Source organism: Eptatretus burgeri, chromosome 8, assembly GCF_056783735.1.
Source record: "Eptatretus burgeri isolate ZD-2024b chromosome 8, Ebu_testis_v1, whole genome shotgun sequence".
Taxonomy (NCBI): domain Eukaryota; kingdom Metazoa; phylum Chordata; class Myxini; order Myxiniformes; family Myxinidae; genus Eptatretus; species Eptatretus burgeri.
The window spans coordinates 16,478,558-16,506,328 of NC_140968.1; the positions used below are offsets into that span (position 1 = coordinate 16,478,558).

General features: G+C 44.2%; 2 protein-coding genes across 2 annotated transcripts in view; both read left to right on the forward strand.

Annotated features, from left to right (window-relative positions):
• Window positions 1–27,771, forward strand: part of LOC147021199 (uncharacterized) — a 476,008-nt gene that overhangs the window by 72,969 nt on the left and 375,268 nt on the right. The window lies entirely within an intron of this gene.
• The window catches only part of LOC147021200 (uncharacterized), a 225,160-nt gene that overhangs the window by 72,933 nt on the left and 124,456 nt on the right, over window positions 1–27,771 (forward strand). Inside the window, exon 2 of the mRNA XM_085893695.1 lies at window positions 17,947–18,379. Within this exon, the coding sequence (XP_085749821.1) occupies window positions 17,959–18,379 (421 nt within the window). The 5' untranslated portion in view covers window positions 17,947–17,958. The remainder of the gene's footprint in view (window positions 1–17,946; window positions 18,380–27,771) is intronic.

Here is a 27,771-nt window from a genome sequence, read left to right on the forward strand (position 1 = left end):
TACTGACATTATGTGTGACTCCTGCAATAAACAAAGAATGTCTTGCATGGAAAAGGGCACCTTGTGCTGGTACGTGTCATGAGACCAGCTCTGGAACAACCTTGAATCCGCATCACTCATTGTTGTGATAATGAAGGGCCGTGCTGTAATTAGTGGCAACGGTGATTGGGCGGATGTGGCAGCACTGGATATGAAGGTTAATGGCTGGTGTTGGAATGTATACCACATACTCCGTGGAAAGTCATGCTGTAACAATACAATATAGGTATGTTATACACTATATTAGGAATAATGTACTCTGAGCAATGTAATTGGTATTCGAGTATGGAGTTTAACTTTGTTATTATGTGATGTGTATGTGGCATTTACCTATCAGTGTTATGCAAACTAGTTGTTGTATTTTGTTTTTCTTCCCCTATGTATATTTCTGTTGTCGATATGTGTATCAGTTTTGTGAGAATTAAGCCCTTCGAAAAGGTCGATTGTGGATTATTATTACAACAATAATTTATTCTCACAAAACTCACCCAGTTGGATTGGACCAGAAGAGAGCCTCGGCCTACACTGGAATGGAGCGTTTGCTGAGACCAGAGAGGCTGGATTCGGATCCCAGTTCACCCACTGCGGCACAAGAATGGAAACACTGGTTAAAGACGTTCGAAAACTTCCTGGGAGCTCTACCACAGGATAATCTGGATAAGCTGAGTCTGCTTACAAATTTTGTCTCACCAAGATTATAAGAAACTATATCAGAGTACCATTTATGATGAGGCTATCCGTACTTTACAGTCACAGTATGTAAAGCCCACTAATGAAGTGTTTGCACGCCATCGTCTTGCAACTCGCTGCCAGCAGGTCAGAGAGTCCTTAGATGAATATCTTCTGACACTGAAAACGTTAATTAAAGAGTGTAACTTGAGGGCTGCAACAGCAACTCAACATTGCGAACAATTCATCAGGGATGCCTTCATTAGCGGCCTGCAGTCACCACTGATCAGACAACGTTTATTAGAGAATAAGACTTTAGATTGAGCAACCATGTTTGATCAGGCGAGATCTCTAGATTCAGCCCAAAGAAATTCAGAATCTTGTTGTGTTATTCAACTCTCCCGTTCATTGAGTGCAACCTCATCCAATCAGAACATCGGTGAAGTGGAACCCACAACTGTAATGGCTGCTATTGGCGTTAAATGTTTCTTTTATGGTTTTTTTTTAAAAACACCCACGTGTAAAATGTCCTGCACGAGAGGCTGTGTGTCATAAGTGCCAGAAAAAGGGTCATTTCGCTTAGGTGTGGACGTCGTACTTCATCAGCAGCTACTGGTGCTTGTGCAACTTCCGCTGATCAGGAAATGCTAGTGGCTGTGTCTTCTGCCGCTGCCCCAGGGGTCTTTTAAAAGGCAGTTGTGAGAGTCACGCTCAATGGAGTGGAATTGGTTGACCTTATTGATAGTGGTAGTTCAGAAAGCTTTATCCATCCCAACCTCGTGAAGTGCCATTCCTTAAGTGTATATCCCACCCGAGGCAATGTTTCAATGGCATCCACTTCCTTCACCGCTCAAACATCAGGATTCTGTCAGTTCATTATCAAAGTAAACGGTCAGTGCTACCAAGATGTACGTCTGTCCATACTCCCTCCGCTGTGTTCAGATATAGTTTTGGGCTAGGATTTTCAGGGACTGCGTGATCATGTTACACTGACATATGGAGGTAGTTTGTCTCCTCTTGTTATCTGTGGACTCAGTACACTGTGTGTTGACCCTCCAGAACTGTTTGCCAACTTGACAGCTGATTGTTATCCTGTTGCTGATAGGTCATGCCGGTACTCTCCCGATGATCGTAAATTCATTGAAAAGGAAATTCAGAACACGTTGAAGAAAGGAAGTGTTGCGAATTCGTGCCCGCCGGCGTGCGAGCGGCCACGTAACTCGAATCGCGGCACGTCGCCCACCGGACGGACAATTCCGTCGTGACCCTCTCGGACTAACGCCGGGAACTAGTCACGGGTGGGCCTTTCGGTCTCACCACGATCGTGCCAATCGGCCGCCCGCATGGGATAGGGTTGTTGGCCAAATTCGACCTACCTAAGTACCCACACGGAGGGTAGACCGGGCGATCGCACCTCGCCGCAGGTCGACTTCGGACACGGGCCACTTTAAGCGACCCGTTCCGTACTATCGGGATAACCGAGCGGTGTTATCGTCAACCTCGACGGTTCCGATTAGTTATTGGGCGTATTTAGCCCACGACCAACCCTTTACGTGAAGTAAGATGGAGATTCAATTAAAGAAAAGACGAAGCGAAACGGGAAAAACAGTTCAACATAATTCACATTTATTCCGCGGCAAACGGAAAGCACATATACAATTACAACAATTATGCACCAAAAGCAAATGTAAAAGTAACACAACAATTATGCACAAAAAGCAAATGTAAAAGTAACACAACAATTATGCACCAAAAGCAAATGTAAAAGTAACACAACAATTATGCACAAAAAGCAAATGCAACAAAAGAGACACAATGCAGATCTACTACTGACTACGCGAGCACACGGCAACACTTACACAGTTTTACTTTACAGACGGCGCCGACAACACATATACTCCAAAGCAAAAGAAAAAGGGGCCACCCTCAACTACAAGGGGGCAGACGGGCCTGGGGCCGAGACCGCGTCGAGCCTACCCGTCTGGTGATGAGCCGCAAAATGGCGGCGGCGCCCCGACTCCGCGCTCCTCCGCGGGCCTCGCTGGCACTGCCTGGAATGGGGTGGGAACGGGGCCCCCTTCTCGCACTATCTCAGCGCGGGGGGAAACAGAGGGGGTTGTTGATGCTCTGGGGAAAGAGGATCTCTGGCTTGCTTGGGTCCCGCGACGAGCGACTCCACTGCGACCTCGACCGCGTTCCCGGCCTCCCCTCTCCGCAGTTCCCCGACAGACTCCGAACCCCGTCTTGACTGCTGCTGCTGCCACGCTTCGCCGCCGCCACAACGCGCCTGAAACAGAAACTCTTCTCTCTGCCGCTGCCGCTGCTGCTGCCACTGCCACACCTCTGCAACTCGCCCGAGCCCGAAACAGAAACTCTCGACTCAATTCGCTCCGCGCTCGGCACTTTATAGTGCGACAGGAGAAACCATATGCAGATTTTTGGATCAGGATCGGCTCGGGGGCGGAGCCACGCTCCCCCATTGGACGGAGGAAAAGTGGGCGTGAATCATTCCCGATCCGCGAATCTGCATATATCGATTCTACTCCGACGCGCCTGGAGGCGGGGCCAAATCGCCCCGCGCTCGCTGATAGGATGGAACAGAAGTGGGCGTGAATCATTCCTGATCCGACTTCCCCGGAAAGGCCGCTTTTTGCACCCGCTGCTCGGCGCGCGCCCTGTACGAGTCCAGGATCGGTGCGGGAATGGCGGCAGAAGGAGGAGAGGTGAAGGTGGTGGAGGGTTTATTGTGGTGGTCCCTGGCCACGGTGACGCTTGGCATGGCAGTGATGCGATGATTGCGAGAGCGAGTTGTGACGGTAAAGGTCGTGGCTGTTGGCGTTGTTGTTGTTGTGAGGCGGCGTTGCGGTTGGTGGTTGTTGTGTAATGGCGGTTGAGACGTGGTTGGTTCAAAATAAAGATAGAACAGAAAAACGGCTATCTTGTAGGGTCGCAGCCCGAATGAATCACATTTATTCCCTCTAAACAACGGGTTTGGGCTAACTACACATATACTTACAGAGATATCTCACCTACGGGACCTGAATGGTGGTTTGCGAATTTCCTCAACCACAACAGTATTATAGAGCCCAGTAACTCTTGGCGTGCACAGGTTGTTGGCGTTAAGAACGAAACTCACAAGAAACGCTAATCCATGGACTATTCAGAAACTATCAACAAATTTACACTTCTTGATGGGTAGCATCTGCCTCGTATAGATGACACTGTTAACAAGATTGCTCAATACAGTGTTTTAGTACAATTGACCTCCGTAGTGCATGTCATCAAATCCCCATCAGAAATGAAGATAAGCGTATACGGCGTTTGAGGCCTGTGGACGCCTTCATCAGTTTTCTCTGGTTCCCTTTGGCATCACCAATGGAGTGGCTTGCTTACAACGTATCATGGATTCATTCATCCATGAAGAAGAATTGCTTGGAACACATGCTTACTTCGACAACATTACGATTTGCGGCATGACTCAGGAAGAGCATGATGCTAATCTCACGAAATTTCTTGAGGCTGCTAAGAGAAAGAATATAACTTATAATGAAGAAAAGTGCATCTTTTCAACTAACAGGCTCAGTCTTCTCGGTTATGTGGTTGAAGGAGGTGAAATGTGCCCAGATACTGAACGACTCCGACCCTGGCAGGATTTGCCTGTGCCTCAGGACATGAAATCGCTCCGATGCATCCTTGGCTTCTTTGCCTATTATTCACAGTGGATATATGACTACTCAAGCAAGATCCGCCTACTGTGTGCCACTACTACATTTCCCATGACAAGGGAAGCAGAAGCAGCTTTCCATCAGCTTAAGCAAGACATTGAAGGTTCAGTGTTGAGGGCGATTGACGAATCCGTGCACTTCGATGTTGAGACCGATGCTTCGGATTTGGCAATTGCTGCAGTCCTCACCCAGGCAGGACGTCCGGTAGCCCTCTTTTCTCGAACCCTTCAGGGACCCGAATGTCGTAATGCTTCTATTGCGAAGGAGGCCCAGGCTATTATTGAAACAGTTCCCCACTGGCAACAGTATTTGACGGGCAGACATTTTACTATAAAGAGAGATCAACGTTCAGTGAGTTATATGTTTGATAAGCAGCATAAAAATAAGATAAAGAATGATAAGTTAATGTGTTGCAGGATGGAATTATCTTGCGATGATTTTGACATTGTGGATCGTCCTGGTCGAGAACACATTCCCTCTGAGACATTCTCCAGGTCTTATTGTGGGATGGCATGCCACAATCGACATTCACTGCCTTACCTCTGTGGGGGAAAAATTTATATTAATGTATTCTAAATTGTAACAAATGGAGTTTTAGAAATGTAAGTTTTATGCTCTAAGTTGAATTGGCTGTTCTTTCTGGCCAAGAGACTTTTGCCCTAAATGTTGATACATGTCTTGGTCTGGAGCGGTGTTACCTGAGCTGATAACTGTGAATCATTGCCTCAAAATGTACGTAGTGGCTTCTCGCCTAAAAGGACACGTCTGCAGTCTGGGTTGATAGTCCCCACCACTCTCCCATGAAAGTATAAAATGCTTTGAAATGTAAAATTGTTTCAGTGCAAGTATCTGAGGAAGTATTAGAATCTCAGTGGCTTCAACTCCTTGGAACTGACCAAGTACCAAGTTAGAATAAAACTCTCTGATGTAATGTGGAAGTGGTTTGAATCGGGTTGGTTTAACTGTTAACTAAAAGTAAGAATAAATGAAATCCAAATAATATTGCAACAAATGGGATTCTTAAGTTAATTGTACGAGGGTGAGAAATGTATTGTGGATAATTAGAAAATAAATTGTTTCATAAAGAAAGGACTTGTGTGGACATCGGTTATGAGTGTCGGTGGGTTTATGCAGGATTTTATAACCAAATCGGAAAACGTTAAACTCTGCCTGAAGTGAAATAGGATTCCACAATCAACCAGGAAGAATTCCTTCAACGATCACAACGGGTGGGTGAAAAATCCACAACACCTCCATGAAGCCTTGTGCCACCCAGGGGTTACCCGCTTATACCATTTTGTGAAATCGAAGAATATGCCATACTCTGTAGAGGATGTCCTGCAGGTTGTTGGATCTTGTAGAATATGCGCAGAATGCAATCCCAAGTTTCACCAACCAGATAAGACTCGACTCAAAAGAGCTACTCAGCCATTTGAGCGTCTCAATATAGATTTCAAGGGACCTCTTCAGATTACAGCTAAGAATCAGTATTTTCTTAACATTGTGGACGAATATTCACGGTTTCCTTTTGTATTTCCTTGTGCTGACATGACCACTTCCACGGTTATTAAGTGTCTCTGTCAGCTGTTCGCTATTTTCGGAATGCCGGCTTACATTCATTCGGACCGGGGACCCTCCTTCATGAGCAAGGAATTACAAGATTCCTTGCCAGTCGGGGGACCGCCGGTAGCAGAACTACGAGCAACAATCCTCAAAGTCATGGCCAAGTGGAGAGGTTCAATGGTACCATTTGGAAGGCAATCACAATGACTCTAAAATCGCGTGATCTACCTATCAAATGCTGGAAACTTTTCTGCCTGATGCTATCCACTCAATTCGTTCACTGTTGTCCACAGCAACCGATGCTACACCTCATGAAAGACTTCTGAACTATTCTGGTCGTTCTTTCTCGGGAGCCTCGGTGCCGACTTGGCAATGCAATCCTGGGCCAGTCATGCTGAAGCGTCACTTACGCACGAATAAAACTGATACCCTTGTGGATGAAGTCGACCTCCTCCGAGCAGGACCCCACTATGCCCATATTCGATACCCAGATGGCAGGGAAACTACGGTCTCTGTTTGACACTTAACCCCAATTGGAACCCCGTCCAAGAATGAACCCCAAATTCTACCTCAGGCTTCTGAAGAAAATGTCATTCCCCAGGGTAGTCCCCAAGATGCACCCTGCTCAGAGGGGGATGATCTCGTTCCTGAGATGGTTCCTGCAACTCCACAGCAATCAGATGCTGGGGATAACCCTCTGGTGCCAAGAAGATCCTGTCGCAACATTCGTCCCCCTATTAGATTCAATTTGTAGAGATAGATATCTCGGATGGGGGTGAATGTTGTGATAATGAAGGACCATACTGTAATTAGCGGCAACGGTGATTGGACGGATGTGGCAGCACTGAATATGAAGGTCAATGGCTGCTGTTAATATGTATACCACATTCTCCGTGGAAAGTCATGATGTAACAATATAGGAATGTTATATACAATATGAGGAACAATGTACTCTGAGGAATGTAATTGGTATTAGAGTATGGACTTTAAATTTGTTATTATGTAATGTGTATTTGGCATTTACCTTCAGTATTATGTAAACGAGTTATTGTATTTTGTTATTCTTACCCGATGTATATTTCTGTTGTAGATATGCGGATGAGTTTTGTGAGAATAAAGACAATGGGAAAGGTCTATTGTTGATTATTATTACAACACCTCCTGAAACCATTTGGAGCCGTTTATTGCCACAAAAAATGACATTTTAACTTTCGTTTGATTTTTAACCTCCACCGTCTTCGAAGATGGATGGAGGTTACTGTTTTCACCCCTTTCTGTTTGTTTGTTTGTTTGTTTGTGAACAGTATTACGGAAAAACTCTTCGACGGATTTCGACGAAACTTGGTGGGGGGGGGGGGTTAGGTATGGTCCAAGGATCATGCCATTAAATTTTGGACTTAGTCCCCCCCCAAAAAAAATTGTTACCCCCCCCCAAAAAAGATTTTTTTTTTCTTTTTGCATTTCTACATGTTTGAAGTGATTTCCAACCCCCCCACCCAAAAAAAAATTTTGCAACTAGTTTTTCAACAAAATTTCGATTTTTTTTTTTTGCATTTCTACATGTTTTAAGTGATTTCCAACCCCCCCTCCCCCCAAAAAAAAATGTTGGAGAAAAGAACTATAACTGTCAGCACTGTTGACATCATATTTAATGAATAAGATATAAGGTTCACTTGAGTGACCCAGCAGTATTGGTGGCGGAGGTTTTGCACTCTCCTGAGTGCTCCCCCTCGAGTTTCTCTCTGGGACGTGTTCAAAACAAGTGAGATCCGTGACGTGGGTCAGCCAAGTGGAGCTGACCAAGATGGTGCCGGCCACGTGATCTCGAGCTCACGGCGGCTACACTTTTTACAGGTTATGAGCATTTTATTTATTTTCAGTTCAGTGATGCAGATGATGTCACGTCCGGTAATCACCCCTAACCCGGAAGGTAAACTGAACGGAATACCACAGGAAAAATACACAAATTTAAATCGGGAAAAGGATACCAACTTGATGGACGTGAAAGGGATTTTGTGAACCTCGAACCTTCGTGTCAGTCGATGATTGAACAAGAACTGAATGAAAGTATTTACAAGGAGGGATCACTCGTGCACCATGAATATCGAGTGGAGGGTAAAATGACCGATCTTTTCAGATGATACCAATTCATCAATGAGATGTAAACTTGGATGGGGGAGATCAGTAATTACAAGGAAAATAAAAATATTAACGAGAAGGAGGAAAAATGAAAGAATGATGAATAACTTCCGGGTTGATCTTCCTTTGAACCGGAACTCGAACTCAGGTCCACGTGGTCGGGGAGGAACTGATCGAAGAGGTATTTTCGGAATTCTTATTTAACACTGAGAAAGATCCGTGAACCGTTAATTTAAATATAAAATAATTTTATGTTCCTTGATGACGGAAATGAAGGAAAGTTAAAGGAGTTTTTATTGAATGTTTGTTGAGGTGTTTGATTGTTGATTTCATGAGGTGATTTTAACTCGTTTTGTTTGATTCACCACATTGTTTTATATCACATCGTCACTAAACTTCCTACAACGAGGATTAAACCTCATTCTTCCTTTTAACTACAAAACTACCAGAAACCTTTTATTATTAACTTGTAAATCCAATTTGATATCTACATGAGGAGGTGTAACGAGGGGACGAGGTACGATTACCTACTTTACCTGTTCCGTGGGATATTTTACGTTCAGAACCCGAATGGAGATGAAAAACCTGATTCATAATCCAAAAACTCATAAACATCGTGTGGGTCTAAAATGTAACATCCTCGTTAACCTTCCACGGACATTCCATCTCAGGTCAATTGGATCCACAGGGAAATCATTCCGGAAATCTCGAACTCGGAGAGAAAATGCCGAAACGAATAAGACCGGGTCACTCATGGACCCCGAACACCAACAATTTAACCACGTGACCCAGAGTCCCCCCTGATCGATGTGTGGACATTTCTGGATCAACAAAGGGAAAGGATTGACGGGCAGATTGAAATGAAAATGTGAACAAGGCAAGGAAGGGAACTCGAGGGATTTACTGGAGTACAAGGGGCAACTGGGGCAGGAAAAGGGGGAAATGCAATGAAAAGGCAATCAAGGTGTTTATTTACAAAAAGGAAAGTTTTCCTTCTCTTCAGTTTATCAGGGTTGAGGTCCAATGGTTCCAAGCTTATCCCCTGCCTTGACCATGATACTCCACTTCTTCCTGTCCTCAGCCCACTCTCCACTCACCAACCACCCTCACATTATTGATATCCCTCCTCACACACTCTTCCCCTCAACCACGATCAACCTCTTTTCCTCCCTCTTTGCTCCTTCAACCTATCCACACTCTTCACAATTCTCTCTTTCTCCATCCCAACCAAATATCCAGCCCACTTCAACCTGCTTTTTATCAATCTTCTTATCAAGCTCATCTGCACACCCTTTTCAGAAAGGAGTGGGAGTGGAGTGGAGTGGAGCATGGAGAGAGTGGGGAGATGAAGGGGGAAGAGCAATGAAGGGCAAGGGGAGGGCGTTAAGAGCAAGCTTTCCCGACTTTGCCATGCAAAATCGAGTCCCTCTTACCTGCTTGCTCCCTCCGGACTCTGACCCCACCTCTCCATCCTCTCACTCACCCCACCCCTTCCCCTTCCCCTCCCTACTCCCTTCCCCACCCCTGCCTCCTCCCACCCCTTCCCTGTGACAGGTGATGGCTTGTGTGTTTCCACGTTATGAATTATATGAAAATTCCTGTTTCAAACCTCCAGTACATGTATTGTGCTTTCAAAAAAAAGAAGGAAAACTGATCGTATAAATGTATGTAACAATTCACCTTGGGAGATCAGAGGAGTGGCGTCGCAAACAAACAAACGTCTCATTCGCTTTCATGTTGAAGATAATATCGCTCCAAGGTTGTAATGAAATGGAATAACATCCCAAATTAAAGCAGATCATACAAAAATGGGAAACAATGCGATCTCATTTGGGAAAAAGATAATAAAGTAACACCAGATGACATCGAGGCACAGACAACACAGATGACAACACCACAGGGCACGCACTTTGCTCCATCGACCAGTTCTTACAAAGGAGAATAGAATGTATTTGTATGCCTTTGGTGATGAAGTTACTGGTGGCATTATGTTTTCAGGTTGTCTGTCCATCCGTCCATACCTCCATGCGAATTTTCTCTTTTCTCTGTAACTGCTTATCCAATTAACACAATTTTCACCATTGATGCGACTACTCTGCAAAATGTTTTAATCATAATTATGACGTCATCGGTGATGTCGGGTGGCAGCCATTTTGAAAAAAAAAAACGGAAAAACTTTGGACCTCTGTATCAACTAAACCGCACCATGGAAAAAATTTAAATTTGGCAACAAGAAACTCTGCATGGGGAATAAGAGTGACCTGACTCTGACGTCATCAGTGAAATGGTATCCCGGTTAAAATTTGACACGTAGAATGTTGTTTTCAATTATATGAAAATTTGTGGTTCATCGATGGATTAAAATCTATTTTCAACAGAAAATTTTTACGTCATCTTCAGTCGTGTGGTTTGGTAGCCATATTGTTGTTTTTTTATTAAAGGAAAAAAAATCTTCTCCTGAACCGCTTTCAAGATCTAAGTAAAACTGCACAAAAATGATCAACTCGTCATGTTGAATAAAGTTTGATAACTATGATCTCTCAGCTATGTTGGACAAAAACTGAATCCAATCAATGCCAAACTCCAAAGACGTTATTGTCCACCCGTTCTGAATTTGATTTGATAAAGAGGACGTCGTGGGTCAGGTGTCCGATCGAAGCGGGGTTGTATCAATGCAGGGCGGCATGTTTTTTTCTTTTTTTTTTTTCACCATACTCACTTCGTGAAATTTTCAACGAAAATGTAAGTACTCATGTGGAATGTTTTTTGGATAACTATGACATCATAGGTCACTTTTTTGATATTTTTTGTTTCACAACCCGGAGTTTTCATCGGATCTTCCTGAAACTTGCCAGGTATATGCAGAAAGCCCACGCACAGGCAGTAACCATCTCCGATTATGGAAATTCTTCCTAGAAAAAAAGTTGACATCATAATATCGCCGCTAATGGAAATCGCCTATACCATTATCTCTGAAACTAGGCAAGCTGTTTGAATTTTTTTGTGGGAATCAAGCTGGGCATTAGCACAGATAATTTATCGCAAACCTCATACATCACAGTGACATCATATTCGTTTTTATGACGTCATCAGAAAGAGGCCGAGGATCTTCACTCATTTGAGCATTAAAAAAAAAAACATTTTAAAATCTTCTTCTCCAGAACAGCTTGACAGATCAAGGGGAAACTTCACTCGCATGTTCCCCAAGCCTTCGGGTTACAGAGTGCTCACAAATAATTAATTGGTCACATGGTCTGGCACCCATATTGGTTTGAACAAAATTCTTCAAAAATCTTTCTCTTGAACCGCTTCATCAATCAATGTGAAACGTCGACTTGTGGAATATATGTTTTCAATTTCAACCTGATTGGACACATGATCTGACAGTCAGAATTATTTAATATTTTAAATCTGGGTTCAGGTATTTAAATCTAACTTGGCACAAGTATGTAGAATTATCGTAATAATGTGGGTGGAGGCATATCTGGTGAGCTCGTGATGTCGAAGATTGTCGTTCTAGTTTCTTATGTTTAGCAGATTGACAGTGCATGCACAAACAGTGGGTAGCGCAAATGACTGAGAGCACACACGCGCGCGTGCACACACACACACACACACACACACACACACACACACACACACACACACACACACACACACACACACACACACACACACACACACACGTACAATTCAACAGCTTGGTCCATGAACCATGATCCATAACTGAAGCTGAAGGCCCGGTCACACCTTGACGTTTTAGCCAACGTATGCCGATTTTTTTGAATTTTTTTTCTAAAACGCTGGCACACGTTGAATACGTTATGGGTAAGTTTTGATAACATTGAGAGCACGCTGAAAAACACTGCCATACGTCGTTGTACGCTGGCTTTAAACGTTGTACTTTTTGGTTGTCCTCAAATGTTTTCATGCTTGAAATTTCACGACGTATGCCGGCGTATGACTCACACGTTCCGCTACGCTGGCCACAAGTTGTATGCACGGTCTGCGATCGTTGACAGACGTCAACACATGCTACTTGTAAGTTAATCATAAGTTGAGACACGCCGAGGTAATGTTTAGCATACCCGAAACTTATTTCTAACCTATGATTAACGTGTTGTTGGCACGTTACGCAATCGTTGCCACACATCGACAGACGTTACTTTTAAGTTACTCATAGGCTGAAAGACGTCGGTATAATGGATCGTCCTTGCGTCAGCGTCCACGGCCACGGCCAGGACACTTATTTGCAGCATTCTTCAAACTTTTCTTGGGCATGACGAGGATGTTCACACTTCGATGTCTAGCTTGGCTATGATTCCAATTGTCCATCGGCAGCGTCTATTTAAAATAGTCGAGTTTGAGCGTTTTAACACGTTCAGAAGAAACGCTTCAAATTTCAAAACCCCAGCGTCAAAAAACAAAGGCGAGTGACAGCAATTTAAATCGTTCATTGTAAACAATGAAAATAGTTGAGTGGTACCGTTTAAAAGTCGCTGAGTGTAAAAAAAAAATCCAATTGTTGAGCGCAAGCGTCTACTTTCAATAGTGGAGATGCAGCCATTTAAATCGTTGAGTTTATCATTTAAATCGTTAAATCGTTAAACGCAAGGACGATCCATCATAACCCACACCCTCCCCCTCACACTCACCTACTACTGCCAACATGAACAAACTACTACTAATACTAATACTAATACTAATACTGAGCCTGCTGACATGGACATCGACTCAAAAAGGACTCAAAAACACTGTTGGGTTCCCCTTTTATGAACACCATTTTTATATACCAATTCCCAAAACCGCTGGGAACACGTCTTTATATGGCAGTTGTAAGCTAGAAACACGTTCATTTATTTTTTTTTGTCGACCGGAAGACGTCATTGGAATACGTCTACATACGTCGATGTGTGTTGGGACTACGTAAAGAATTGGTACAAAGCACGTCAAACACAAGTTAGAAATAAGTTTCGCGTAAAAAAGACATTACTGCGACATGTTTCGACTTATGAGTAGCTTATAAGTAGCCTTTGTGGACGTGTGTAAGCGTCCACATATCGTGTGTAAAACTTATCCCCATCGCATGCGGAACGTGTGTCATACGCCGAGTACGTCATAAAATTTTGAACATGTTTAAAATTTCTTGACGTACTCTACTTACTATGACGTATGATAGCGTACTTTAGCGTTCTACTCACGTATACCAAACTTACTCATACCGTATTTGACGTGCCCCAACGTTTTAGACACATTTTTCTTATGTCGGCATACGCTGGCAAGATCACCAAGGTGTGACCGCGATGTTGTCACTTCCATTTCTACGGCAGTTATGATTCGAATCGTTGTGCGTCAGCCTTTTAATAGGCTACGTCACGACATCGTCGGCGATGCGTGCAACGCGCTATGCCTAAGTTAGACTATTGTTGGGCATCGGTTGTGTATGCCGACAACAGGTTCAGCATTCGTTGGTATAAGTTATCTATAACACAATGAAACGTTCTGTGTCCGTTACCAATGCGTTATACATAAGACCAAGTCGCTATGAATACGTCCGAATCTTTAAAAAAAAACATCAAAAGTTCAACGTAAGCCAGCGTTTTACATACATTTTAATACGTTGCCATCGCTGGCAAAAACCTCAAGGTGTGACCGGGCTTTGAGATAGATACTTTGAGTCCTGTGAGGATTCCATTCCATCTCCGAAAACCTGCAAATGGAGATAGCAACAAACGACGCACACACACTTTTATTATTTCTTGCCCATGAATTTACACTGCATGCAGCGCGAGATATCGCATGGGACTGAACCGCAAACGTAACACTTTGTCATTCACTTCACCTCACCACGTCATTCACTTGGCATTGCCATGTCGTAAAAAGATGCGTATGGACATCAATCTTATACAGAAGTGATGACGTCAATCGTAAGGAGAATGAACAAAAACGGCTCGCAACCATCCAGTGCCTTCAGAAAGTATTCACACCCCTTGACTCTTACACATTTTATTTTTTTCCAGCCTGAATTCAAAATGGATTAAATTAAACAAAATTGTCACCGATTTCCACAAAATACTCCATCATGGTAAAGTTAAAATATGTTTTGTGACATTTTTACAAATTTATTGTGAATGAAAGTCAGAAATATCTAATTTACAGATAATATTCAGCTCACTGAGTCATTACTTTGTAAATATGCCTTTGGCAGCAATTACAGCTTAAGTCGTCTTGGATCGCACCATTACACAAAAGGAGGGGACAAACAAATTACAAATTATTTCCTTAATCGTCTTCAGTTGAACGTCAGGTTTGACGACCAGTTCGTGAAAGACTGGCCCTGACTTATCCCATGACCGAGCCCACAAAAAAGTGTACATATTTGGAGTCGTAGTTGTACAGTCGTTCGTGGAGAGAGGAATGTCATGCAGAAGTGTTAAAGGGGTTTCATGTAAAGCCAGTTGAAGTGATCTTGTTATGAAAACAATCAGAACGATCTCCAGTGCCTTCAGAATGTATTCCAACCCATCGACTTTTGTAACATTTTGTTGTCGCAGCCTGAATTTTAAATTGATGAAAATGACAAAAAAAATTCTGGCACCGATTTACACACACTTCCCAATAATAACGATGTGAAAACATGTTTTAAATTTTTTTTACAACTTAATTAAAAATGAAAAGCTGAAATGTTTTGAGTCAATAAGTATTCAACTCCTCTGCTATGGCACTCCAAATTGAGCTCAGGTGCATCCAATTTCCTTTGATATCATTGAGATGTCTCAACTTGATTGGAGTCCACCTGTGTCCAATTCAATTGAATGAACATGATTGAGAAAGAAACCCCTTTCTGTGTAAGGTCCCACAGTTGACAGTGCATTTAAGAGCAGAAACTCCAACATGCAGTCCAAGGAAGTGTACGAAGAAATCCGAGGTAGAATTGAGGAGGCATGGATCTGGGGAAGGGAAAAACAATTTTCGAGTGTTGAAAGTTCCCAAGAGCTCAATGAGGTCCATCATTCGGAAATGGAAAGAATATGGGACTACCCAGACTCTCCCTTGAACTGGCTGTGCGACCAGGCGAGCCCGCTGTCATGTGCATCATGTGGCTGCTGGTTGCATCATTTTCTGGGGGCACAGCTGTGCTGCTAATGCAGTTCCCTCGACTTCCAGTACACTAGTACTCAGTTCGCCATCCTTGGAAGGATGACAGGCTGAGTCAACCCCACCTGTTTGAAATTCAATGGAAAAAAACAAGGGCTCAAACTGAAGACACTAAGATCTTCAGCCAGCCACCTTCACTGTGAAGCCAACACCAGGCTTTGTTGGACTCTGTTCTTCATTGATGTGTCTTTTAGCCCAACATTTGCTGCTTTTGGCCCGATGTTCCTGTTCTGTCCGATTTTTCCCCCCCCCCCAGCCTTTTGACCTTGTTTTTGGGTGTTCCTTCGACCTATTACTATCTCCATCAATTCTGCAACTTAAGTCTGCTTCCTGTCAACCTTTGGGAGTATTGGCAGAAGATTTGGGAAGGTGAAAGAAAACTAAGTTGTTTTTCCTCTGTCTCTTTCAGCCATCTCCTCTGTAACTGCCACGCTGGCACTATTTGAGTTTGAGTTTGATCTTCATCCTGCTTGGAGTACGTTCCTGAAACCTCACCTCCAATGAGAGATATGATATGACGTTCAGAGTTGGCATGCTGTGCTTGGTTTACCAAGTGTGCTTATGTTAAATTCAGCACATGTTCACTCCAATTTTTTCTCTAAAGACCTTTTCACATCCTCGAGACCACTTTGACCTGACCAACATGGTGGTCAAATGATGTTAGTGGTCTCACTGCCTCTCACCACTGCCTGCCTTCACTACACCCTCACCACTGCCTGACATCACTACACCCTCACCACTGCCTGATGTCACAACACCCTCACCACTACCTGCCATCACTACCCACTCACCACTGCCTGCCATCACTACCCACTCACCACTGCCTGCCATCACTACCCACTCACCACTGCCTGCCATCACTACCCACTCACCACTGCCTGCCATCACTACCCACTCACCACTGCCTGCCATCACTACCCACTCACCACTGCCTGCCATCACTACCCACTCACCACTGCCTGCCATCACTACCCACTCACCACTGCCTGCCATCACTACCCACTCACCACTGCCTGCCATCACTACCCACTCACCACTGCCTGCCATCACTACCCACTCACCACTGCCTGCCATCACTACCCACTCACCACTGCCTGCCATCACTACCCACTCACCACTGCCTGCCATCACTATACCCTCACCACTGCCCCTCAGTACTGCCCCTCATTACTTCCCCTCATTACTTCCCCTCAGTACTGCCCCTCATCACTGCCCATCATCACTGCCCCTCATCACTGCCTGCTCTCACCACCTCATACCCCCTCACCACTGCCTGCTCTCACCACCCCATATCCCCTCACCACTGCCTGCACTCGTTATGTCCTCATGAGGTATTCACATGTTGAACAAATGGAGAGGAGGCTTTGAAGACGACTCTTGCGTGGGGCATCATTTCATCTTGTACCTTCCATGGGTGGAGGCAGTTGCAGTGTAGAAGCATTAGATGTCACCCTTTATGAAGAGAAATTCATTAATTCATTCATTGGAAGCATGCGCCATAGTGTGTCTCTGTGTTCACTTTCCACTGGTACTCCAAGGGCCTCCATCTGGCCACCCCCCAGGCAAAAGCCTGGCTCATCCCCAACACTTCAGGATAGGACATTGCAGACAGACACCCACGAAAAGGGATGCCTCAGATTACCCCAAGGAGATTCGTCTGTTGTGGTGGTGCCGAGGTGTCATCGACCACACACTACAGTGGCCGGAGTGCAAATACGGCCACCAAACTCCAAGGTAAGGTAATCAACTGCAGGAGGACATCCATGGACGTGGTTGGCACCAGATATGGATGCCATTGGCTCACAAGGAGCTCCTCCACTCTTTGGCAGGTTTTGTATTTAATCCTGCTGGGTGTCCATGAATGGGAAATGAGGAAGAAGAAAAGAAATAAGAGGTTCTTCTCAACCAAGGAGTTTCTGCTCGTTTTGTCCTTATTTTGTGCAAACATGGTGTTACTGTTGATGCATTACCCTTTTGCACATGGACATTGATTATTTATTTGCTTATTAATGAAACAATAATGAGACAGCAAGGCAGGGGGAGTTGAGGTGAGGGGTTCTTTCATTATTTATTCTTTTAGTTCTTTCATTTTGATGATTTTTGTTTCCTTCATTTTGATTGCAGTGGCTGCTGGTTGCATCATTGCTGTGCCACTGATGTAAAGCCCCTTGTAAGTTCGAGAAGAAATTTGGAATTTGGACAGCATGCCAGTGACAGCTTGCCTACTCTTCGAGAAAGTTGCCATGGGATCTTTAATGTCAACGAACTAATGCTGTGAGAGGGGATGCCCAGTTAAACGTTCACCCCAAGGATGGGAAGCACATTGATTCCTTTTCCTGTCTGTGAAACACCATGGTGACAGTTTATATCCGTGTTTGGATTCAAACCCATGCCAGACAACTCGGGGGGGGGGGGCAATTGTGTCCACCTCAAGGCCGTCCTGCCAGCCCACATGGGGTGAATCAACTGTCTGCAAAATCTCGCATTTGTTGGATAAAATGCAGAGTCCAAAAAATAACATATATATATATATATATATATATATATATATATATATATATATATATATATATATATATATATATATATATATATATATATATATATATATATATCCTTTCCTTTGCTAACATAAGCATTGTGTCCCTCACAGGTCATCGGTGAAATGGACAACTTCTTGGAATGGCTCCAATCACAAGGTCTGAGAGCAGAAACAGCCCAAGCAGTCATCAGTGAACTTGGAATTGAGAATCAGAAGGTTCTTCGAGTTTGTACAGACTCCGATTCATTGCGAACAGAGCTCCTCTCTCTCGCCAAAGAGAAATTTAAATTTGCAATGTATGCTGACTTCTGTAAATTTGTGAAATCTTTTTTGAAGCCGCAGGTTGTCCAGCTTGCAGGCTCTTCTCTGCTGGGAAGTCTATTCGACAACTTGGAGAATGTTATTCGAGAACTTTCCAGTTTCTGCCAAAAGTTTAATGGATTCCAAAATGTACAGCTGGAAAATGTTCCTGGTTTCCGAGGAATCGGTTTCAGTCATGTCTGCAACCTCCAAGATCCGGATGATGGATTCACACCCAAGTCTGGTATGTTACTATTTTATGCACCTTCACTTGTCAAAAAAATACCTTGATGTTCAACCATTAATGTGTTTTTTTCTTTTAACTTATGAAATAATTTTTTGGAACAATTTTTTTGTTGTCGAAGACATTTACATTCTTGATATGCAAAGTGAATGTTTTTCTTCAAACTCAAATTAAATTCCAAAGTGATCCATGTTTAATTTGTGCAGGCATGATGGGCCTCCCACAGTGCAAAATTATCTTGCAAAAAATTTCCTTGTAACAGCACATTTAAATGACGCACATACACGAAGTGGTTTGTTTACCACTCGTTTTGGCATCGGCAGTATGAGGGGCATCCCATGGGAGAGGATTCTGTGAAGAGCGCAATATCTGGGCTGTGAGTTGCAGCCTGGATTGAGAGATCTGTGAGGATGGAGTGGAGGCATCAGATGTTTGAGGTACACACATTGAGGGACAGCGGAGAAGGTTTTGGGTGGGCGTAGGCTGAGTAGATGTGGGAGGGGGTGAGATGAAAGGTAAACTCCGAGGGGCAGGACGTGTGGAGAGATGAGAGGGAGTGAGTTGGGTCTGGGGGAGCTTGGAGAGGATGGCCTGAGAGGGATGCAGAAAATGGGACATGAAGTGCAGGGATGCTGAATGAGTGGGACACGTGGAAGGATGTGGGCTTGGAGTCGATATTTGAGATAGCACTGACATGGAGGGGCTTGACTGCAAAATATTGTGAATGGGATTTGATTGTTGTGTGCAGACAAACTCTGCACACACCTTCCCATGATGCCGATATTTCACTTTCTGAGACGAGCATCGTGGGATGGGTAGATGGCATGTTTGTTCAATGCACGGAGAAAGGTCGAGCTGTAAAACCTGAGGACGGATGACAAAACCAGCGTTTCCATGAGAGACATGTTTACAAAATACGCTTGTGTTGAAGAAGAACAGGAATAAGGGGAAAAATAAATTATCATGAAGAAAAACACGAGGAGTGCTGATGCCAGATCAAGAAGGGAAGATAAGCATTTCAATACGTTTTCAAAGAAAGAACTGTTTTCTTCAATGACAAGATTGATGATAAGTGAGTACCCGTTGAAATCACACCAAGTGGGTTGATTCAGCCGGTCATCCTTCTGAAGTCGGCATAATGATTACCAGATTACTGGTAACATGGGCACTGCATCAGCGGTACAGCCACGCCAAGAGAAAAATGATGTAACCAGCAGCCGCAGGCTGCATACGAAACAACATCTCTCCCTGAAGGCTGGAGTGTCCCAAAGCAGTTTTTGAGGTCCAGTCCTATTCCTAATCTTCATGAGTGATCTCTGACTCTGGAAAATCCTTCTTTGTGTATTTGTTGATGACCTCACTCTGTGCTGACATCCCTCTTTCTTCAGACATATAGCCTGCAGAATCTTCCCCCCACTCCAGACCTTGACAAAATCACAAGAAGGCAAAACACTTGGAATATGTCTTTCAATCCTGACAAGTATTATACTCTCACGATCCCTCTCCATAAGGTTTATCTGGTAACCCCCACCTCTCCTCTCCACCCCATCTACTTTTCTAACAATCTACTTGAAGTTCAGTCACTTAAAATCCTCGGTCTCACTGTCAGCCATGATCTTTCTTGGACAAACCACATTTCAAAGTTTTCCTCGAAAGCCAGCTACTGACTGTATCCTTTGTCATACAAAGCCCTTCCTTGGCACACCTGAACTCCTCTCAATCACCCTTTCTTGAACACATGCAATGAACATAAATGCTGATATTGAACAAAAATATGTTGAGAACGGCACTCAGTGGAGCTCATATCTCCACCAGGCTGAAAAGTTTACGTTTTGTATCGCACTGATAGACCTGATCTGGATCCGGACCTGAACCAAAATCGAATCGGCTGGTTTTTTTTTTGTGTACCTTGTTGACGCTCCTATCAGAGCTAACACACAATGCACAGCAAGGGGGGCATGAGACAAGAGGGGTGGGAGAAGGACGGACAAAATAGGGGGGAACCGAGACCTTAGGAGATCTGTGAAAGGGATTGGGATGAGGTGGGGAACATGTGGTATACAGGATGGATATTACAGGGACTTTCAGGAAGGAAAGCAGGGAATTTGAAGGAGGTGGGTTTGGGGTGGATTAACAGGGGGAGAAAAGATTGAGGATTTGGATAGGGGAAGATAAGTGGTGGTGGTGAACTGCGGATTTGCAGGCTTGGAGGGAAGAAAGGGATTGAGCAGAGTGAGGGAGTTTCATCTGAAGGCAGGAATGAAACAGTGAAGGTGATCAGTAATTCGTGATTTTGGTAGTTTTTCCAGAAGGGTGTTGTTGGTGGGCCTTGAGCACCCTGCAGAAATATAGTGGTGACAAATCACAGACAGAGCAGGGGGGGGTGCAAAACCGGAGAGGAGATTGTCGAAGACAGAAAGACCACTGACCTGCCTGTGGTGAGGGTGAGAGGCCCAAAGACTCAGCCTCATCGCGGGAGATACCAATGATCGGAAATGCCCTGGTTTCCACAACGTGATGCCGAGAAAGGTTTGAGGCAGGAGCCCCAGCCCAGAGGGGAGAGCAGTACTCCATCAGGCTGGGGACGAAAGCTTTGTATGTGTTCAGGAGCTCAGGTGGGCTGAGGAAGGACTTTGCACGACAGAGGATTCCCAGTCAGGGACTGGCTTTGGAGGCCAGGTTGGAAATGTGGCTTTCCCAAGAAAGATCATGGCAGATAGTGAGACCCAGAAGCTTAACTGATAACTTCTTCCAGAGGATTGTTGAGAAAGTTGATGGGTTGGGGCGGGGGGGGGGGGTGGGGGTGTGGTTTCCAAATGGTCCTTTCGGAAAGACAATGTGAGAGTGTGATGTCTGGATTGAAAGACATGTTCTACGTGTTTGACCGGTTTGTGATTTTACCTAGTTCTGCAGAGAGCGAAGAAGCTGCTGTTTTCCTGTCTGAGCGCTGACAGATGGTACGGCAGAGGGTGGGGTCATCAGCAAAGAGATAAAGAGGATTTTCCAGAAAGTCGGAGAGATAGTGACCTGATCTGAAACGAAATTGATGATTCGGTAGTCAAGCCATTGGAGAAGAGGAAGGATTTAATGTCTGAAGGGATGATATATTCCGTAACCTTGCTGATGATTTGGAGAAGGCTGATTGGTCTGTCATTGCAGGGATCTGTTTTTACACCTTTTTATGCAGGGAAGTAATGTTTGCTGATTTCCAAGCAGATGGCAAATGACTTTCAGCAAATGAGTGTGAATAGAACAGAGAGAGGGTGATCAAGAGCAGAGGAGCAGGTTTTTTGGATATTTGGGCTGATGCTGTCTGGACCGGTTGCAGAATCTGAGTCGCGGTTTGAGAGCAAGCTCTCCACCTGGTCAGGTGAAAAGGACACATTCCAGGGGCAGTTGTGTGCGACTGGGTAAGTTGGGTTCAGAAAGTGATGGGTTTCGGCCACAAATTTTGATGCAAACACCGTGTTTGGGCATTCAGCCTTTTCACGTGTTGTATCAGCAGTGCATCCGTTTTAGGTAAGGGAGTCTTACCCCTTACCTCAAGGCCCTGTTACACCTTGACAATTTAGTCAACGTATGCCTGACGTATGCAAAATTGGGCTAAAACGCCAGCACACGTCGAATACGTTATGGGTAAGTTTGTATACATTAAGAGCATGCTGAAAAACACTGCCATACATCGTAGTACACGGGCTTTCATCGTTGTACTTTGTGGTTGTCCTCAAGTTTTAGCATGCTTGAAATTTTACGACGTATGCCAGCGTATGATTCACACGTTCCGCTATACTGGCCATAAGTTGTAGGCACATTATGCGATCGTTGACACACGTTGACACATGTTACTTGTAAGTTACTCATAAGTCAAAACAAGTCGAGGTAATGATTGGCGTACCCAAAACTTATTTATAGCCTATGAGTAACATGTTGTAGGCACGTTACACAATCGTTGCACACACGTCGAGGCACGTTATGCGATTGTTGACACACGTCGAGGCACGTTACTTGTAAGTTACTCATCAGTCGAAACACGTCGAGGTAATGCTTAGCTTACCCAAAACATATTTCTAACCTATGAGTAACGTGCTTTGAACATATGTGTAACGTACCTCCAACACATATTGATGTATGTAGATGTATTTGATTGACGTCTTCCGGACGACCACAGAACTTACTGAACATGTTTCCAATTTACAGCTCCCGTATAATGGCGTATTGGCAGCGTTTAAAAATAATAATAAAAAACAATAACTTCCGATATTTCGTCACGTGCTGTTACGTCACGTCCGATTGCCTCTTTAGTTTGCTCATGTCTTATTCTTAGTTCCTCCTCTGTGAATATTTTCTGTTTGAAGATATTGTCCTGTCGACGTCGAAACTTAAAAGCAAATGTCCAAATATATTTTAAAATTCGTGATAGACTAAAACCCCCCCCCAAAAAAAAAAAACAACAACAACAAATACTACTACAGATATTTCATCATGTGCCTTCAGATAAAGATAAAGAGCCAAGGGGAAAAAAGAAAATGTGCCTTGATGGAGAAAATTTGTTTTGGGTATGCTAAATATTACCTCGACATGTTTCAACTTATGAGTAACTTACAAGGAACTTGTGTCGACGTGTGTCAACGATTGCATATCGTGCCTACAACTTATTCCCATCGTAGAGGAATGTGTGAGCCATACGGCAAGTGCATCGTAAAATTTTCATCATGCTTGAAATTTCACAACGTACTAAACGTATCACGAAATATGACAGCGTACTTCATAGTTTTTCAGCGTGCTCTTAACGTATACACAACTTAACCATACCGTATTCGACGTGTTCCAGCGTTTTAGACATATTTTTCATAGGTCGGCATATGCTGGCTAAATCGGCAAGGTGTGACTGCGATGATGACACTTTCAATTTTCAGGCGGTTATGATTTAAATCGGCGTGCGACAGGTTTTTAACGGGCTACGCCACGAGTTCGTCGGCGATACTTGCAGCGCGCTATGCTTAAGTTAAACTATCGTTGGGCATAGGTTGTGAACGCTGCCAACAGGCTAAGCATTCGTTGGTATAAGTTATCTATAAGACAACGAAACGTTCTGTGCCCGTTACTCATATGTTATGCATACGACCAACACGTTATGAATACGACCAAAACTTAAAAAAAAAAATCAAAATTTCAGCGCACGCCAATGTTTTACATACATTTTTAGACGTTGCCATTGGTGGCTAAATCGTCAAGGTGTGACAGCGCCTTAAGGGAGGAAGGGGAACATACACCAGAAACAGATTTGATTAGATGACACCAGGATTTGGAGGAGGGAGAGAGGTTTGAGAAGGAGAGACTTGAGCTTCGAAAGATGTTTTTTGGCTCTCCTGAGGGTAGATACACACTTGTTCTGAGCTTTATGGAGGAAACTGAGATTACCCTCAGGGTTTGTTTTCCATGAGGCAAAGGCAAGTTGTTTCAGGACAACTGACTCGCCACATGCTTCGCTGAACCATGGGTGGGAGGAAGGGCCGGACAACTGAAGACGAGGGGGATAAATCTGTGCATGAGGGAGAGCAAGTTTCTTTGAAAGAATTCCCAGGATGAGTTGATGTTGGAGAAAGTAGTGATGGGAGACCAGTCTCGAAGTTTGATGGCTGCTTGGAGACCCTGACAGTCGGCTTGAGTGGAATGCCAGATTCGACGGCGGTGAGATGGTTCTCTGATAACAGCCAGAGAGATGTCTACTTTGAAAAGCACGTGGTCAGAAACATTTGATTAGATGACACCAGGATTTGGAGGATCCAAATTTAGAGACCAATTGGAGCAGAGAAAGAACAGCAGATCTTTTCAGGGAAATTTCTCAAAATCAGATCCTGAAGAGACAGAATACCGTTGGTTGAGATCCGGGTCAGGAAATTGATAGATTGTATCAGTCCCAATGGGTCGCAGAATGCTTTTGCTGAAGTGTCATGACAGGTGAGAGAGGTACCCACACCTCGCCAACTGGCATGATTACCATTGAAGTCAGTACATATGAGGAAGACAGAGTTTGGATGATGGAAGTTGGTCCATGTTTTCAGATAGAGAGGTGGGAGTGGAGGGGAAGCCATAGCCAGCAGTATTCCTGGGAGTGTGGGGGAGTGAGGGCAGTGCATGGAGAGTGAGGAATAGAGTCTTTGATGAAGAGAGCAACTCCTCCACCAGGACGAGGCTCAGTTCTGTCATATGGGAGGAGGGAGTAACCAGGGATAGATACTTGGGAGTCAGAGACATCTTGAGCTGGTAAAGTTTCTGGAGGCAGATTATGTCTGGTTTGTCAGTGACAACCTGTGTGGAAAGTTCTGTAATGTTTGAGCAAAGGCCCCGGATATTTGAGGTCCACACTGTTCATGAAGAGGGAGGTGAGGAGGCTTTGGGTGCAGGGGATGGGAGGGGTCGGGGAGGGTTGGACAAGGGAGGAGGGGGGAGGTTAGGAGAGTTGTTGAAAAAGTGTGGGGATTGCAGAATAGCTAGGGGTGGGGACCAGATGATTATGATGATGAGGAGAAAGGGTTCTGTGGTGTTAGGGGAGAGGGGGAGAGGATGGTGCAAGAGTGGTAGCAGAAGGCAGTTGAGGATTTGAGGAAGTGGAGAAATGAGATGAGATGGAGGTGAGAGGGCAGGGGAAGGAGGTGGCTTTGTGGGTGAGACGGGTGGGGCAGCTTTGAGAATGGTGAGTAATGGGGGTGAATGGTGAGTGGGGAGTTTTTGAGGGAGGTGAGAAGGAAGCTTTGGGGGAGAAGAGTGTGATGGTTGCTTTGAGAGGGAGGGCTGAGAGGGGTGTCTTGGCACTGAAGTTGGAAAAAAAGAATCATTGATTGGAAAGCGAACATTCACAGCAACCTGGGTTTTTTAGTTTTTGGGTCAGAGATGCGATTCGAGACATTTCTTAATAAATGCAATAAAATGGCATTTATTGATGGCTTGTTCTTGTTACGGAGCCAACTCTTCCACAACCTCTTGAAATATGGTGCTGTGGATCGTTTTTTGTAATCATCTCCCATTGGTTAAGAATCACTTTAGAAATTCTCATATCCAGATCTGGATCTTCACCAAAATCTCATCAATTTGTCCTCATCATATATCAAGCCTGTCGACGAAGTTTCACCTGAATCCGTTTGCAATTTTTGAGGTATTCTGCTCACACAGACAAACAGACAGACAGACAGACAGACAGACAGACAGGCAAACATGAATGAAAACATAACCTCCGTCCACATTCGGTATTGGAGGTAAATATATACATACAAATCTTGAACACTTTCTTCAACACAAGTGTACATAAGCCTTTCTTGAACACATCAGGTGATCCAAAAACAATTTCTCAAAGATTTCACAAAAGTCCAAAAAGAGCATAACTCTGTGAAAAATTGATGAAATGCCCTGAAACTCGAAAGAGTTTTGTAACTTATCAAAATAAAGCCGTGTACCAAGTTTCAGTTGAATATTTTAAAGGGTATTGAAAAATAACGTCTGAAAAACCACAAGTGTGATGGATGAACAGAACCCTACATTCCCCTCCATTGAAACTTGGAGGGGCCTAATAACTCGATCGTATTTGTCTTCTTGGTCTGGACATCACTTCTTATTTTGTTTGGGATAAGTACCATTTGAGCAATGCCAAAAGAGCCGCCTCACGACTTGGCTGCTTGTGTCGAGCTGTCTGATATTTCTCTCCCAAGGCCTCGCTCCACCTGTACAAGACCACCATATGTTCAGCCATGGGATACTGTCGTCACATCTGGGAAGATGCTTTTGCTTTGTCTTCTGTCCCTTCATGACAGAATTAAATGAGGAGTTGCTAATCTGCTCGGTCATGAACTGGCATCACCTCTGCAACCTCTTGGTTTGACGCTTTGTGGATTCTGTCGGTCTTCTGCAGGAACTATAATGGAAGATACTCAGAGTGCCTTTCACCACTTGTATCACCGTTGCATTTTTTTCACACGCTTTATCTGTTTGGCAGCTTCTGCACACTCCCACACTCTGTTTCTCAGGTCAACACAGTTTGAAATTCCTCCAGTATTTTTTTCCCATGCACTGCCAAATACTGTAATTCCCTACCTGCATCCTGTTTCCCAGCAACATAAACCTTTCTCAGTTTAAGAGAGATATGAATAGGTATCACATTTCCCAGTGATTTTCTCTTCCCACAATTTATTTTTTAGACCCCACCTTTGAGTAGCTTTTAGGCCTTGTGATGGGCACACTCCCCGTAAAAAATACATGAATAAATGTGATACTACAGACCTGCTGGGAAGCTGCATTCAAACTATTCTAACCGACCAAGATTAGGCCAATGAGTGGCAGGAATTATCTGCTCAGATATGCAGGGCTGCAAGTTTCATTCAGTCATGTGTCCAAGTGCTTAAATAGAAATTGTACAACACAATGTGAGGGAGAGAAAATTGAAAACGAGAACACTGTGAATAGGTCCAAGATTCCTCAAGCAGACTTCTCAGACAGGATTATCACCTGCTCCTGGGGTTTGTGAAGAGGTGCCGAGCCCCATGCGACTTCTTCCTGAGGTTGGACAGGATCTGCAGGTGGTAGGCATACCATCTGTTTGCCTGGTGACTTTTTCCATTGCCCGAGTCTGATTAAACTGTCGCATGAAGTGGTTCCAAGAGTCCATGCAACAATTGTGTTCCAGGTGGCATCATTATGAGCCTACTTTTGTAAAGCTTTCTCAAAATCACAATGCGTATATGAATTGATCGTTCAGTGTGTGGTGAAGCTGGAAAAAGTTTAATCATAAGTTATCACAGTGTTTATAACCACTCACCCTCACCATTCACCAGTTGGATATGAAAAAACACCAAAGCCTAATTCGAGGTAGACAGACCTTTTCAACTTTCCGATGCCAAATCAAGTACTGGCGAATACCCAGAACAATCAGTGAAAGGGTATTGAGAGATCGAGTTATTTATGTAAAGTCAAACTCCACCGCAGCGGTGCAGTTGAGGCCCATCAAATGAGAGGAAACTACAGTATAGCCAGGGAGACACACTTGTGAGTTGGGGACATACCGTGGGAGGAAGGATTCTGTGAAATGGATGATGTCCGTTTCATTGGCAGCAGCTTGCATTGAGCAATCTATCGTGTTCGAGCAGAGACCTTGGTTACTTAAGGTCCATAAAGTTAGGGACGGGGAGGCGGCAATGGGAGGGAACAAGGCTATGGGGAGCAGGAGGAGGGGGAGCCTTTGCAGGTGCAATGTTTGAGGAAAGCTTTGAGGGGGTGGGGTCACGTGCAAGGTTTGAGTTGGTCAGGTCCAGGGGAAATATTGAGGTGGTGCGTGTGGAGAAGCATTGACAAGGTAGGGTGAGGAGTGATTCAGAAAAAGGGGACTAGTGGAGGAATGAATG